Source organism: Emys orbicularis, chromosome 1 (genome assembly GCF_028017835.1).
Source record: "Emys orbicularis isolate rEmyOrb1 chromosome 1, rEmyOrb1.hap1, whole genome shotgun sequence".
Classification (NCBI taxonomy): Eukaryota; Metazoa; Chordata; order Testudines; family Emydidae; genus Emys; species Emys orbicularis.
In genome coordinates, this window is record NC_088683.1 from 22,869,693 (window position 1) to 22,886,275 (window position 16,583).

General features: G+C 42.0%; 1 protein-coding gene across 1 annotated transcript in view; it reads left to right on the plus strand.

Moving 5' to 3' along the window:
* PCLO (piccolo presynaptic cytomatrix protein) overlaps positions 1–16,583 on the plus strand; it is a 554,357-nt gene that overhangs the window by 435,717 nt on the left and 102,057 nt on the right. Inside the window, exons 11-13 of the mRNA XM_065409113.1 lie at positions 12,368–12,476; positions 13,118–13,185; positions 13,941–14,152. Of these exons, the coding sequence (XP_065265185.1) occupies positions 12,368–12,476; positions 13,118–13,185; positions 13,941–14,152 (389 nt within the window). The remainder of the gene's footprint in view (positions 1–12,367; positions 12,477–13,117; positions 13,186–13,940; positions 14,153–16,583) is intronic.

Below are 16,583 nucleotides of genomic sequence, written 5' to 3' on the forward strand. Positions count from 1 at the left end.
CAACAGTCCCTTCTGGCCTTGGCATCTATGAGATGCAGTAAATACAAATTTTCAGCTGGAATGTGGTCTGTTGGGGCCTTAAACCAGGGAGCAGAGCTGCTGTGGCTTGAGAATCAGGGAGCTTTGTGTTGGAGCTGTCTGTCTCCTGCAGTGAGTGAATCTTGGCACAAGAGAGAATGAGTCCTTCAGTGTCTCAACCACCAGACTAGTCAAGTATGACCAGTAGGCCTCTGGGCCTGCCTGCAAATGATCTGTATGTAATTCTAATGGTTTTTGTATAGAAGTGGTAGCAGACTAGTAAATCCGTGACTTGTATGTATATCATAACAGAGACATTTTGTTCATAGCTTTCTCTTTAAGCCAGTGCATTTTAATTTGAATGCAGAGAGATCTGCTTATTGTCCTATTTATATTAACAGTAACATGATGTTTTACACAGGCCTTGTATAGCATATTTTATTTAATAATTTATATTCTCAGGTAGGATACCAGCTATATAACTGAGCGCCAGATTCTTCTATCAGAAACATACATAAACTTTCTCAAAAGCTGTATGCCCTCTGGTGCTTAAAAAACCTTTTACAGATGTCATGGGAGCAAATTCTGCTCTCAGTTGCAATTAATGGAAGTTGAAATCAATGAGAATTGCATCTATGTAAATGAAACCAGATTTTGGCCTTAAGAATGGAAATGGAAAACAAAATTAAAACTTGAACACTGAAAGCATTGATATTGATAGCCACAGAGTGTAAAAATTGATATAACCAACTCAGATTCATCTTTGCAGTACCATCTGCCCCAGAAGCCAATGGTGCTATGCCAGAGATAAGTTGAGTATTATGTGTCTGTATCTCATTATGGGGACACAGTATAAAAGAGACAAATTGCCACTCTTGATTTTTTTTTGCACATCTTTGGAGATGGTGACCTTGAGCTCAGAAGATTCTGCCAGTCCACCACGCACATACTAGTAAATGAGAAATCTTTTACTGCTGCCACAAAGATGATGTACTAGTTTCCAATGCGGATTTTGTCTATGAGCACATCCTAATTTTATAATGTTTGGATTTTCAATTAAATTAGAGTACTCAATAGGGAGCTTATTCCTCCAGAGGTCTGTGAAACGTATATCCGATTTTTCAAAAGGTATTCCAAGAAACCGAACAAAAACTCTCCGAACTTCTCTTTGTGTGAACAGTATGCTATTTTTTTTTGTTTTTAACGCACCAAAATGGGAGCACTGAGACTCTGAATGGCGTTAATTACAGTGTTTCACAGCCATTTGGTCAACATGGCATAAATGATCATTCTTTTTGCAGTATTTTCTTATCCAATATATTATTTGTTGAGGAGGGGTGGTGAGGAAAGAAATACAAACCACTTATCTTGATATGATCATTTTCACAAGGAGAAATTTTAATCGTCATCCAGATAACTAAGATGACCCCAAAATTTAAAATCAGCTTCTATTACACTGCAGAATAGTCAGAAAGAAGCATAGGCCCAGCCTACCCTCAGCTGTGGCCAGTCAACCCACAGCGTGGCTCAGGAGGGAGGGTGTAAGGTTGGCCTTTACAATCCACCAATCCTGGGCCAGCTTTATACCACACCACACCCATGGCCTAATTTAGAAAAGCCTAACGGTCCTAAGTCTGGTCTGAGTCACAGCGGCTGCCAAAAGCCCCAAGTGACCATCGCTTAAGGAAGTCCCAGACATACCCCCTTTCTTCAGGTGTGCTCACTATGCTGGTAACTACTAGTGCTGCAAGAGCTGCTACAATTCTGAACCATCAGAGGATTCCCCTTACATTAGGTTGACCCTCCCTTGACTAACTTACGCCATCTCTAGGGTTGCTTCACATTGGGAGGCAGTGCAAAGTGGTCATTTTGCAGGGCTGGATCTAGTGCAGTCATTCTACCATGCAGAACAGATTGTCCATTTTTAACAACCGTGAGCGCTGTCATTATATTAATTATTATAATAATGGAAAACATTCAACCTAGGCACGAGTGATGAATGGGTGAGGAAGTGAAGGTGTCTACTGCAAATAATGAGTTTTTGTGTGATTCATGCCCAGTAGTAGAGAGAAGCGCATTAACACATTGACTTTCGTCAGCCTATTTTTAACCATGGAACTTTTCCACCAGGAACTTTTAGAATTAAAGAAAAATAACTAGAAAAAATAGACCATAAAATAATCTAGTGGTGAATGTCAAACTCTGGCAGCTAATGCCATTTTTCATCATTCAGAGTGCATGCCATGATATAAGATTACCTTTAACTTATAGAGCACTTTCTGAGCTTCTCAAAGTACCTTTTACAAAGGTTAATCCTTATAGCATCCCCATGAGGTAGGTAAATATTACTGTCCCCATTTTATTCACCAGCAACCTCTGTCACAGAGAGTCTGATTATCCACTGACTTATGCAGTGATTGACAGCTGTGCAAAAGAGGCCAGATCACAATGCTAATACACATGCAGGTGTCAATGATGGCACAAGGTGTAGGGCAGTGGATAAATAAGGCCCAGAAGGTTGATGGAGCTTGGATCAGGGGCCAGTAGCAGCCTATAGCAGGACCAGGACTAGAAGTCCCAGTCTTGTGTCTCAGCCTCCAGCCCATCTTTCCTCTTCTTTCCTTATGAAAGCAATTAATCAAAACAGTAACAGCTCATTATTTTAAAAGGAAATTCATAACTCTGTATATTCTAATTAAAAAAAAATATTTCTAACTCTCAGTGACACGACGGACACCAAAAACTCAACATTTTCCTACTTGGACACATATGATAATTCTAGCACTTTGAGTAGGAGAGTCCACAGTATCGTAATGGGTGAAGAGTGGCAGTGGTTGACTTAATAATAGTGCCCACTGTGTTGTATATAGGTGTTAAATCCAAGGGGCGATCAGCTACCATCAAACTTGTCTTTTCAGCTTGCTTTTTCTGTAGTTAATGCAATTTTGTTTATGACTGATACTCAGGAAAATAAAATACTTTCATGACACACAAATTATAGCCCCTGATCAATTTTCACATATAATGATGCAGGAAGCTCATGTCTTAAAAAGCAATATAAAGGGGGCACAGAATGAGAAAAATAACTAAAGATGGAGGGATATTATTATACATGTTGTATCTTCCAATTGCTGGCCAGAGACTCAAACTAGGGTCCTGTTGTCTTTGAACCCAAATGGAACTTGGCATTAGGGACTAGCAAGCAGGGCAATTTCCCAGGACCTCATGCTACAGGGGGCCCCATGAAGCTAAGTTAAAGATGGTGGGGCTTGGTCTTCAGCTGCAGCCCCAGGTGGTGGGGACTCAGGCTTCAGCCCCAGGCAGTAGAGTTCGGGCTTCAGTGGGGTTGGGCCCATTCCTTAGTTTCTGCCCTGGGCCCCAGCGAGTCTAACGTCAGCCCAGCGTCACAGTAGGAGCTGTTCTAATGCACTCTGGATTAGAAGGTGTTCTTTCATATCTTATCAAACCTGACCTGCCTGTTTATGAATAGGGCAGTACCTATGCAGAAGTAGTATCTGAGTGCCTCACAAACATGAACGGATTTATCTTTGTGAGGCAGGGAACCCTTATTCCCCATTTGCAGATAAGAAAATAGAACTACAAAGAGAGATCCCATAGAAATTACTGTGGTAGAGCCAGGTAGGAAACGTAGAATCCCAGTCTAGTATCTGACCAACAAGGCCAGCCTTCTTCTTGATGACTGTCTGGTATTGTTCCAAGGTGTTTTTTCCCCCTGTTTCTATTGAGCCTCACCAACATTATGGTTTGTTGTTTTGCTCCTTCTCTTCCTTTCACTCCTTACCTACCATATTCAGCCACCTATAAGAAGATTCTTGGGGGAAATAGCAAACTTAGCCCTCTTCTAAGCGCTTCTGTATGAAGCAAAGGGATCGAAATAACTGACATCCACATCTGTGCATGGGGAACAGAATAACCATGTTCTACCAGTATTTACTGCCTCAGCACAGGACTGGCCAAGAACTGACCAGTCATGGAGATCAAACTGCACAGGTGCTGGAACTAGGTGTGCTGGGAGTGCTGCTGCACCCCCTGGCTTGAAGTGGTTGCCAGCATATACAGGGTTTACAGTTTGGTTCAATGGCTCTCAGCAACCCCGCTATACAAATTGTTCCAGCACCCCTGCCAAACTGTGTTAGCCCTAGAAGAGGAGGCTCTTGTATGTCTAGGGTGTGGCATACTAAAGGGTCAGTGCAAGGATGTAGGTGCTAGTGAAGATTTTGCTGTAATGGTTCTGTAGATAAACAGACTACATCAGTTTTCAGGAGCTGAAGTCCAGCAATCTCACTGGCACTAAGTTCACTTCAAAGAAAAAAAGTGGTCATGTGTTTGATGATCCATCGCAGGGTGTCTTCCCTGAAAATTTTCTGAGAATGATAGCAAAGAACATGCCCCCCTAAGTAAATAGAACTACGTGTGTAGGCAGGAAAATACCCACACATGAATAATATAATCAGGCTAAGAGTAGCAAACCTTGTGGGAGATCTTTACATCTAGAAACTGATCTTACTTACTAATTAAATCAGATCTAAAACTCTTTGCTTCTAATCTTATTCGGGAGCTCTTTTAAAAAGTGACAGATTTTAGTTAAAGCCTCACTCCTGAAAGAAATTAATTACAATTCTACCATAAATATCAAGGGAGGTTTTTTTTAATAAAAAAGTTTTCAGGCAATTCCAGTAAGAATAAGACTAATGACTGTGTTTCTCAAAGCCCATTTCCTACAACAGGCACTAGAGCCATTATACAGTCATCAGATAAATAAGTTTTAACAACATTGTGGTCCACATTCTGTTCTCTTGATGCTGGGATAAATCAAGAGTAACTCCACTGAAGTCCATGGAGTTACACCAGTGTAAAACTTGGATCTATAGGGTGGTTTGTAGCATTTACCCACTGGCCCATGTTGGGGGTAGTGCATAGCTGCAGTGCCCCCTGAGGGACATTTCCTCCCTACCACTAATGGGATGGTGCGGTCTGTTGCTGTAATCCTTGTAGCCAACTGTACTGACCAGTGTGAAGGAGGTGTAATAGTTATACCTCTCAGATATCCAGCCCAGTTCACAGTCAGCTGGAAAGGGAAAAAGTGATTATAAAAGCCGACAAGTGGCTAGGTTGAGATGGAATTGCAGGATGAAAATAGACTCCTGCAGTAGACCGTGAAGCAGGGGGACTGAAGGGCAGGGTCTATCCTCCTTTCAGCACTTAGAGAGGCAAGGGGGAAAAGCCTGGAAATGTAGCTGATGGTGGGAAGAGGAACTACTTTTTGTTTTGATTTGAAGAATAAAAGTGCCCAGAAAGAGGCTTGAGCGTGGCAGTGAGTCCTTCCTGGGCTGGGCAAACAGGACGGCAGCTCACAGTTGATTGTGAATGTGGGCAGGCAATTGACTGAGAAACTGAGGCAGCCCAAAGCCAGACTAGGTAGGTGGTCCAGTTATACCCCACAGCTCAATAATTCTTTCATTGTGCATGTTGTCAAGCACTTTGACGCCGCCCAGCAAAACATTTAAGCATGTGTTTAAGTGCTTTGCTGTATCAAGGCCAAAATGTTCAGCATTCTGCAGGATCAAGCCCTAAAATCACTGTTTAAAAATGGGCTCAGGGGCTTTATGTGCAATCATTCTTTCCTGTAACTCCAGTCTGCATATGGTACTGTTGCTCATTATGTAGGCTTTCATAATGACATTCAGACCAGCATTGCAATTTTATTTTACACATTTTGTTAGCTGTTGACATGCTAAGGGTTATTCATTGGGATGTTTACTCACAGTTAGCTATAGCCACAGTTACAGATGATTCCTTTATCGAAGAGTATGAGTCTGAAGTTGTAGTTAGCCATTTTAAGCCTGTTGGGCTGAGTAGAAATTTTCTGTTAAATTTTAGTCCATTGTGTGTGTCCTGATTCAGGACACAACAAATGTTCGGTTAACACTATGTTTTTAAGGTGGGTGGAAGACAAAAAGCTAGACAGAAATTTTCAAAGCTGGCTAAGGGATTTAGACACTCAAGTTCCATTAAAAACAGTATTGGCTAATTTTAGATAGCTTTGGAAAACTCAACCCCTAGAAAATTTAATTTTTTTTTTAATCAGTGCAAATATTTCTCCTCTTACTTCTAGAAACACAAAAGCAAGTTGAGGGCATACACACACATGAGCTCAAATGAATCAGTCACAAGTACATATTCATGTCAAAATAGACCAATTTAAATGATTCATAGAGTTGCACCTCCAAGCTCTTCAAGAATATTGCAATACTATTCAGATACTTTTACGATAGCCTTGCTCCAGGCTCTTTGAGAGCTAGAGCTACGGGGAACCCAGAATAGGAAATTTCATATGTTACAGTACACCCAGTTTTACAGCATTTTTGTGGATTAATTAAAAAAAAAGATATAACAAATGGAACCATTTCCGATTAGTGTCTGTTCACGTATACGCATTGAACATCAGTGGTGAGCCATGCTTTGACTTTTTTGGCAGTGTTGAAGCAGAGAAAATATTGGCTTGTAGGAGATGGCACACAATTGAATGGGCTGGCAGTGCCAGTGTACTCCATGCCGTTACAACATGGGTCCTTTCCCCTGATGTCTGGTCTGCATACAAGGCTTATGAGTTTTCAATAGCTAATGATTATTGGGCTTAGTCCTTTTGCTCAGGAAGTAGCAGATCATGTTCTTAGCATTGAAGATGCCAGGGTCCAAGCAGAATTGGTTACACCATTGCCCCATATTTGGAACTAGGATTCAGTCTAGTGTCTGCACAGGCACTGTAGTGGAGCCTTTACCAGATGGGGAAGTTGTAGTGATGGAAAAGAAAGCGTAACCTCCTCAGCAGTGGAGGATCCACCAACACCAACCAAAAAGTGAGTGATGCTAGCAGGGAAGGAGGTATGGCCTGGATGACCAGGGTATTTGCCAGTTCAGCCTCCATCAGTAGAGCTACTCTTAAACCCTGGCCATAACTTAAAGCTGCTCACTCTTTGTAGTAAATCTCAAGGGGGGATGCAGACGTATCACCTCCTGCCTTCTATCAAATTAGATTTCACCTGGGGTGCAGCAGTCAAGGAAGATATATGGAGGTATAATTTACCCCTCTGAATAACTGGCCTCCTCATGGTGATGAACATAAGGGCAAATCTTGCTCTAAATTCTACTGGTCTGGAGGGAACCCCAGCATTGGAATCATTGTATTTCCAGGATACCAGGCTGGAGCCAAGATCTGGGGAGCTGTGTAGGGAATATGCACCCCAATGTGATGTGGAGTGTAGTCCCATAGGGGTTTCTTATGCATCAGCATACCAGAGGTTTATGGTGGCAGAGGTGATTTAGGCCAATGCACTGGCCAGCACAGCTGAGTCAGCATGGCAGGGGTATCTTCACTAGATATCGGGCTGGCACAGGTTACCTCCCCCCGAAGGATGAAGAAATCAGGACACACATTATGGCACTGAGTATCACAATCTGGTTCCTGGTCTACTCTTTGGGCAGCACCACTATACATTGCCCCTTGCTTAGGGTTTGTGGCAAAGTCACAATTTAGTGATGGAGGGAAGGGGTATGGAGGTAGCACAGCCTAATGGATAGACCCACTGGGACCATTATACTTAGACTTTTGTAAGGTATTTGACTTGGTACTGCACAACATTTTGTTTAAAAAACTAGAACAATATTAAATTAATATAGCACACATTAAATGGATTAACAACTGGATAACGGATAGGTCTCAAAGTGTAACTGTAAATAGGGTATCATTATTGGGCAAGTCCATTTTTTTGGGGTACCATAGAGTTCTGTTTTTGACCCAATGTTATTTAACATTTTTATCAATGTAGAAAAACATTAGATCTTCACAGATAAAGGTTTGTAAAGGATACAAAAATTGAAGGAGTGGTAAATAATGAAGAGGAAAGGTCACTGATTCAGAGCAATCTGGATCGGTTGGTAAACTGGGCACAAGCAAACAATATGTGTTCTAATATGGCTAAAAGTAAATGCATACATCTGGGAACAAATAATGTGGGCCATACTTACAGGATAGGGACTCTATCCTTGGAAGCAGTGGCTCCGAAAAAGAGTTGAGTGTCATGTTGGATAATGAGCTAAACATGAGCTCTCAGTGTGACTCTCTGGCCAAAAGAGCTAATGTGAGCCTGGTTTACATAAACAGGGGAATCTTGCATAAGAGTAGAGAGGTTATTTTACCTCTGTATTTTTTTCACTGATGTGACCCTGCTGGAATACTGTGCCCAGTTCTGGTGCCCACAATTCAAGAAGGATGTTGATAAATTGGGGAGGGTTCAGAGAAGAGCCACGAGAATAAGTAAAGGATTAGAGAATATGCCTTACTGTGATAGACTCATGGAACTCAACGTATTTATCTTAACAAAGAGAAGGTTAAAGGGTGACTTGATGACCGTTTATAAGTACCTGTGTGGGATACAAATATTTAATAATGGACACTTCAGTCTAGCACAGAAACATGTAACATGGCTGGAAGTTGAAGCTGGACAAATTCAGACTGGAAATAAAATGTAAATTTTTAACAGTGAGAGCAATTAACCATTGGAACAATTTACCAAGGATTGTGGTAGATTCTCTGTCACTGACAATTTTTAAATCAAGATTGGATGTTTTTCTAAAATATCTGCTCTAGAAATTATTTTGGGGATGCTGTATGGCCTGTGCTATACAGGAGGTCAGATTAGATGATCATAATGGTTCCTTCTGATCTTAGAATTTATGAATCTATGAAATCTCTTTTGCTGGATTTCTGGGTGAACTTGGGCAAGTCACTTCACCTTGCTGTGCCTCAGTTTTCCCATCTATGTAATGGGGATGATAGTGCTGACCTCCTTTGAAAAGTGCTTTGAGATCTATGGATGAAAAGTGCTATATAAGAGCTAGGTATATATATACCAGTGCCCATCTGAGACACACTCTGGAGAGGGTTGGCTTCATAATGTTCACCCTGGGGCCCAAAGATTTTAACTATTCTGCTGTCCTTTGAAAGGCAGAAAAGGTTGCACCTTGTGCTCACATAGTACTGAAAATATGAACTGCTGAGAGGAAAGTCCTTGCTGAGCTTGCTTCTGAGGGTTTGAAATGCACAGCATTAAATGATATTTTCACATCTACTCTCTGTGCATTTTAAAATATAATTAAGTTTGTTGCATAATGATTGTACCTGAAGCAGATTAGACATTTGATATCAAAACCTCATTTAAATAAAAAAAAGATAAATCTGGCAGCAGTTAATGTTTCAAACACCTTTGTAGATAAAAGGAGCAGTAGTTGTTTAGCTTAGATCTAGATCAAAGCTGTTTGAAGTGGTCTGCTGAGGTGTGATATTTTTAAAAAAATAAGTGGTCAAAGCCAGGTCTTTGTTGGCATGAATTTAGTACTGGAGTCATAGCCCTGAAGAGAGAAGCCTATGGTTATTAAGAAAATAGATATATGTCTTGATCTGAAAACCCTAACAGATTTTAGCAGGCTTTGGATCGAGGCCATAATGTGGGGGACACTGGCAATGCAAGCTGCCTTCATGATGTATTTTCTTGTATCCAGAGCCTGTGAACCGTGTTTGATGTTCACACTTTTTAGGGGCTTTGGGAAACAAAGTTGACATGGGCAGAAACTGCGGCTGGATACCAATTATGGCTGAGGAGTCATTTAATCCTCATCAATCTCATTCCTTTTTTTTTTTTTTTTTTTTTTTTTTGCATTTTGGAAGCTACATTAGCTCGAAGGATATTCGATAGTACCAGTTTCTCAAGGGGAAGGGGTAATAGTTAGAAAATAATTAAGAGAGTAGAAACCGGTCAGATAAACATTTTCCTAGCTAAAAACATTCTTCTAAGTCACTGTGCCATATCTTGGTCTCATTAAAATCAATGGCAGAATTCTCATTGACTAAAATTAGACTGGGTTTGCCACACCTAAAGGCAGTAGGTGGCCCAGTTGGGATACTGATATACTGACAGACACGTGCCAAGCACACGATACATCTGCCATAATAAGGTAGAATTGATCGTGGTGGGCTGCAGGGCTCCTCTTGCTGATCCTCTAAGCTGGAGCAACTTGCTGTCTCATTTTCTGGTGAGTAGCACTTGGTGCCGAATCACATACATGGTGTTTTCTCCAGCATGCTAGGCGGATGTCATTTGTTAGTAAATGTCATGCATCATAACAGGATGCCACCCATCTTCCCAAACATCCAGCACCTTCCTTTTCCCTTTTATCTCTTTGCTGCTAAATGGAAGTGCTGGTTTTAGCTCTTTGCACTGTATTTAATTAATCAATGTACTATCACAGCAAGGCACCCAATTTTCCTCTGTGTTCTTCCTTTCAAAAATATCGTATAGCCAGAGGTTGGCTTGTAAATGGAAATAACTCTAGTCCCCTCCCCTCCAGAAACCCCAATAAACCAGTGTGTATGCTACTGTGCACTTACACCGCAGTAAATCAGGAGTTGCTACAATCACTCCTATCAGGATTACTCCTGATATACTTCAGGGTAAGTGAGATTAGAATCAGACTCTATAAATCTACATCCTAAACAGCAAAACAATTATTTGTGATTCTTCGAAAGCCAGATCGTCCTCTTGAACAAGGATTTGTCAATGAAAAGTTGTTTAATTTTAAAGAAAGGTGAATCTATTTTGGTAAATCTATTAAAAATGTGCTTCACTGCCTTCTGAGCATCACTTCATATTCATTCCTCACATTGTTTGTATTTTCATTGCTTTGACACTAAATGACACTAAAAATTCTTGCTGACAAATGCATGGGGAAATATGGTATTTCATATTCTAGCGGTATCCTGGGGAAATGTGGCACAATGGAGTATGATAGCCTATATCTTTTCTCACTCTTTTAGCACTGTATAAATTAATTCCTTCTCCTCCAAAAGCAATTAACATTATATTTTACTTAATCTTTTCCTTTGGTTATGAGTTTGTCACTGTGTTTTACTTTATTATTTTTCCCCATTTGTTGTATACAACAGCACAGGATTCTCAAAATAACCATAAGACCCATGTGATGACTCAATTTTATCTGTGTAAGTGGCAACAAGCCAAATGATTGTGGTTTTCTTGCTGTGAAAATGATGTGGTTTTAAGATTTTTACTCATTGATTTTAGTGTGACATTAAGTATTCTGGAACTTGATCTGTTAAGAACCTTTTCCTTCCATAGTTCAAGGGCTGGATTTTGAAACCCATACACTGGTGAGAAGTTGACCTAATTGGGGTTACTCATGTGAGTGACTACTCACCAGTGTGAATGCGGAGTTCACAATCTGGCCCTAATTGGAGAGCTGGCTACTGCTCTATGCTCTGAGCTCCCCTGTTTAACTCAATGGTATGTTCAGTGTAAACATTCTGACCTAAAAGAGCTTATTGTAACCAAATAAGATTTCTCATTTGATTAGGTTATGGTCTCCAAATAATTAATTGGGGGGCTTGATCCTGCATAGTGCTTACTACTGGAAATTGAATGGGCCAGCTCATGGCATTACGCTCCATAGTAAGTCTTTGCAGGATCAGGCCTTAGGACAATTAGAACAGACACATATAATAATGCATACATTTAGGACAGAATTCTGTTCACCACAGACTCAGATTTCCTCCACCCCCGATAGTGAGTTACTTATCTTCCCCCCATGCACACACATCATCACCCTCCTTCTGGTGAAAGGTGGGTAAGCAGAATTCATGCCTGAACTTGTAAATGTCCAAGATAATTTATCAAGGCTAATTTCAGACATTTTGAGTTAGACCTTCACTTGGTGTAAATTGGCCTAACTTCATTGATATGGTCCTCTCTTTTTTTATTTTTGTAATGACAGAATACAAACCATGGCCCAGCATTTACACATCTCTCCCACAAAGTTAGGCCATTTCTTACCACAGACACTCAGTAGCTGTTTGCCAGCAAGCTGGGAATGTCAGCTTAGCCTAATTCACAGATGTTAGTTCGCCAGGAAATGTCTGATACATAGAATGGTGATTTCTTTAATACATTGGCCAGTGTGCATGTATTTTGATGTTCTAAAAATCTTTCACTGTCATGCAACCCAGACAAAGCATTTTATGCAGTGTGCATGAGCAGCCAGAAGGGCATTCAGCTGCCAACGTAGTCATATAGGTAAGCTGATGGCATCATAACATTCATTAATCTTATCAGTGTGCAGTGAAAGGTGTTTGGTAATGTAATGTACCAAAGACCATGTAAAACAGATTTTCTGAATGTCACATCAAATCATGCACTTTAAATTAAAGGCTGGGTCACATAGCAACAGTATTTCACCCTATGCTGTTTTGCTATCCTAGGAATGCAGGTATTGGAATGGAATGGCATCCCCTTGACTGCAAGAACTTATGAAGAAGTCCAGAGTATCATTAGTCAACAGAGTGGGGAAGCAGAAATATGTGTAAGACTGTGAGTTTTTCCCCATCTTTCTGTTTCCATTTTTTTTGGCTTTTCATGGCTTTTTTTGATTTACAATTGTTAAGGTGGAACCTTTGCTAGCCTTGAGGATTTGTACCTGTATAAATAACTAGAAAAAGGGTTCAGTGTTACTTTTGGAGGTTTATTTGTTCCATACTAAATCATTAAAAATACAACAAAGGGATGAGTTAAAAGAGATTTTTAGCTAATTATGTTTTTATCCATAATGATGTCTCCCTTTCTAGGACAAATTCTCCTCTCATTACACAGGTACAATTCCATTGAATTCAGTGGGGTTGGCCAGTGTAAGGAGATAAGAATTTAGTCTTCCCATGACTTCTGTTGAAACATGTTATATTAGGATAGAAGCTGTAACTCATCTAAACACCATGAGAAATGTATGTATTTCAATATAATCTTACATTCGATCCATTAAAGATTTCACCTTAAAAGAATCATTTTTCTCAGCACATTTGACTTTAACGGCATTGCAAATTTGTATCAGCTAAGAAGGGGCCATGCTTGGGAGCTGCTTTCTGTCATTAATCACGTCTCATTTATCGACTTAATAAAATAACGAGGGTATAAGGAAAGAGTTTCTTTTGTCTCAGGCTTCTCATTGCTTTCTTTAGGGACCTCAACATGCTCTCAGATTCTGAGAATCCCCAGCATTTGGAACTGCATGACCCAGTAAAGGCTGGTAGGTGAAAGCAGATTGCTTTCAAATGTATGGACTGGATGGCCATAAGCACCACAGCTGAAAATTATGAATGATATAGGCAAAGCTTATAAGCACATAGCAGAAACTCATGAAATGTCTGGTATGTGACTTTATTTCCTAAATTGCTTAAAAAGAAATGTTCTCTGCTCTGATTAGCTTATGAAGTCTTCCATTCCAGACTTTGGAGTCTCTTTCGTGCTCATATCCTTTCTTAGTCCTTTTTCTTTTTGCATGAATTTGCTCAGCGGTGACTTGAATTTATTACTCAGTTATTGAAACAAAAGATTTTGGATGAACTGTTGTCATACCAAAGTACGGGTTCTTAACAAAACTGGAAGAGTTCTAGAAACTATAGACCTGGGGCCAGGTCCTCAGCTGGTGTAAATCAGCAGCTGAGGCTCTGGCTAATTATCAGCCGAGGATCTGGCCAATCATCTCTAACCTTACTGTAACAAAAGCGAACTTCCCTTGCTGGCTAAAGAAGATTCCTCCTAAAGGGTTTATGCGGTAGCTGGGGTTTGATGACTTGGTGTTGAGTGGGTGGAGAAGGGGACCTACTGTTTTCAAGTTCTTTTTGCACTGAAATTTGGAGTCAGATCTTCAATTAGTGGAAATAAAAGCAGGCAATCTGACAACTTTGTTTGTTTATTTAGTGTGTCGACCCACAGCTGGAATAGCCAGAGGACTGAATGGTTTAGCAATTATCAATGTAAAGCTCTTTTACTTTAATCCAGTAGACAAGGCGAAGTCCCCAGGGGTCGATCCTAAGCAGCTGGCTGCGGAGCTCCAAAAGGTTTCCCTACAGCAGTCCCCTTTGGTTGCTTCCTCAGCAGTGGAGAAGGGATCTCATGTCCATTCTGGCACTCCCTCTGCCAGCTCCAGTGCTGTTCCCAGTCCCGGCCAGCCTGGTTCACCCTCAGTGAGCAAAAAACGACACAGCAGCAAGGTAAGATGCTTTCACTTGTGATACGCTTCTCAGTTGTCCAGTGAGTAAAACGTGGACACAAGAAGTGAGTAATTATCTACCTACATGATCTCTTCACTGTAGCAACAGAGAGACTCACACATGTAAATGAATTTACCCTCACCACACCCTCATGACAGAGAAGAATATTATTGTTCCTATTTTATAGGTGGGGAACTGAGGTACAAAGATGATGTGACTTACCCAAGATCACACAGGAAGTCTGTGACAGAGCCAGGAATTGAACTAAGATATCTTTAGTCCAATTTGAGTGCTTTAGCAAAAAGATTGTCCTGCTTATCCTTCCTCTGGTCTTTCATGTGCATCCTGTCTACTCTGTGGTGAAATACCGGCTTTAGTGAAGCCAGAACTCCCATTGACTCATTTGGTATGTCTACACTGCAATTAAAAACCCGTGGTCGGCCTATGCCAGCTGACTTGGGCTCACGGGGGTTGGGCTAAAGGCTGTTTAACTTCAGTGTAGATGTTCAGGCTTGGGCTGGGACCTGGGCTTGAAGACCCTGCAAGATGGGTGAGGTGCAGCCCGAGCCTGAATGTCTACACTGCAGTTGAACTTCCCCTTGGCCCAAGCCCTGCAAACCTGAGTCATCTTGCAGGGGCCAGCTACAGGTATCTAACTGCAGTGTAGATGTACCCATTGGGGCCAGGACTTCACCCAGAAAAACGCAGGGGGAGACTATCTATGCCGTGCACAGTGCTGAGGCAGATACTGATATTATAAAGAATAAATAATCATAGTGGCAGTACTGATAAGAATTGCTTTGAGTGCCAGGAAGAGAGTAAACAACGACCTTAACATCAAGCTCTGCCTTTCTCACTAAACAACAGTATGAGTTAGTTATTAACTGTACCCTCAGATCTTCTTTGTCAAATATTGTCCATTTCTCAGCTGAACTGCTTTATGACTGGGGTACCAAACACATATTCAAAAGGCATTAGCAATATTTTTCAGTGGGAAGTTGGGAAAAAAGGGCTATAAAGTTATGCATCACTTCTCTACATTTTCATCAAAAGATTTGTTGCCTGCAATAGAAATCAGTGTTGCAAAGATCGCACTCCTTGTGCAATTTGTAAGGAAGAGCGCTCAAATCTTTTCTAAAGGAAGCTATTAGGATAGTGAAAAGCTGAACATTAAGGAGAGTTCCAAACAGGGCCGGCTCCAGGCACCAGGCAACCAAGCTGGTGCTTGGGGCGGCCCCTGGAGGGGGGCGGCGCGGCGCTCGGGCCGCTGGGGAGAGCGGGGCCACAGCCGGGCCGCCGGGGAGAGCGGGGCCACAGCCGGGCTCGCCGCCCTCCCCCCGGCGCTCTGGCCGCCCTCCCCCCCGCGCCCTCCCCCCGGCTGCCGGGGGGAGAGCCGAGCCCCAGCCGGGGCTCGCCGCCCTCTCGCCGCCCTGCCCCCAGCGCTCTGGCCGCCGGGGAGAGAGCCGAGCCCCCGCCGGGGCTCGCCGCCCTGCCCCCGCCGGGGCTCGCCGCCCTGCCCCCGGCGCTCTGGCCGCCGGGGGGGGGGGGGAGAGAGCCGAGCCCCCGCCGGGGCTCGCCACCCTCGCCCCGGGGCTCCGGCCGCCCTCCCCCCGGCGGGAGAGCAGAGCCCCCGCCGGGGCTCGCCGCCCCCCCCCGGGCTCCGCCCCCCCCGCGGGGGGGGGGGGGGGGGGCAGCGGAGGCTTTTTTGCCTGGGGCGGCAAAAAAGCCAGAGCCGGCCCTGGTTCCAAATGTGAAAGTAATGCACTTCCTATCTACTTAATTATCTATATTTAGAGCTCTGTATAGGATTTTATAAGGTCTCCCATTATTTTTATTGTTATTTATTTATTTATTTATTTGTACTGTGGTAGCACCTAGGAACACCAGGCATGAGCCAGGACCCCATTGTGGTAGGTGCTGTACAAACACAGAAAAAAGATGGTCCCTTCCCCAAAGAGCTTACAATCTAAGTAAATCCGTGAGAGGTAAACACAAGAATCTCAGACTTATAATCAGGATTTTTTTAGAGAGTTGCTGTGGGAAAGTGAAATAGGTTATGCTTTTAATGATGCTCCTTTATGTTTTATGTGAGTTCCACAGTCTTGGTCCAGATCCTGAGAAAATTGTGTGTCTTTTAGATAAGAGCCTTCCTCTATTTGTTAGCCACTTTAGTTCGGGTGTAAATTATTGTCCTTAAGGGAAGAGGAATAAATATAGTAGGAGGACAAACTTTTACTGAGGGGGCCTGGCCAGAAATCCCATAGATGGGTTAAACATAAGCTAGTTCATGCCAATAAGATACATATTAAACACATAATGTTTCACAGAGGAAAAGCAATCCAAAATGCATTATTGTTTTATAAATGTACTTAAAAATTAAGTAAAATGGATCTTGGCATTCAAATTAAGAAGATTAAGTAATTAAAAACCT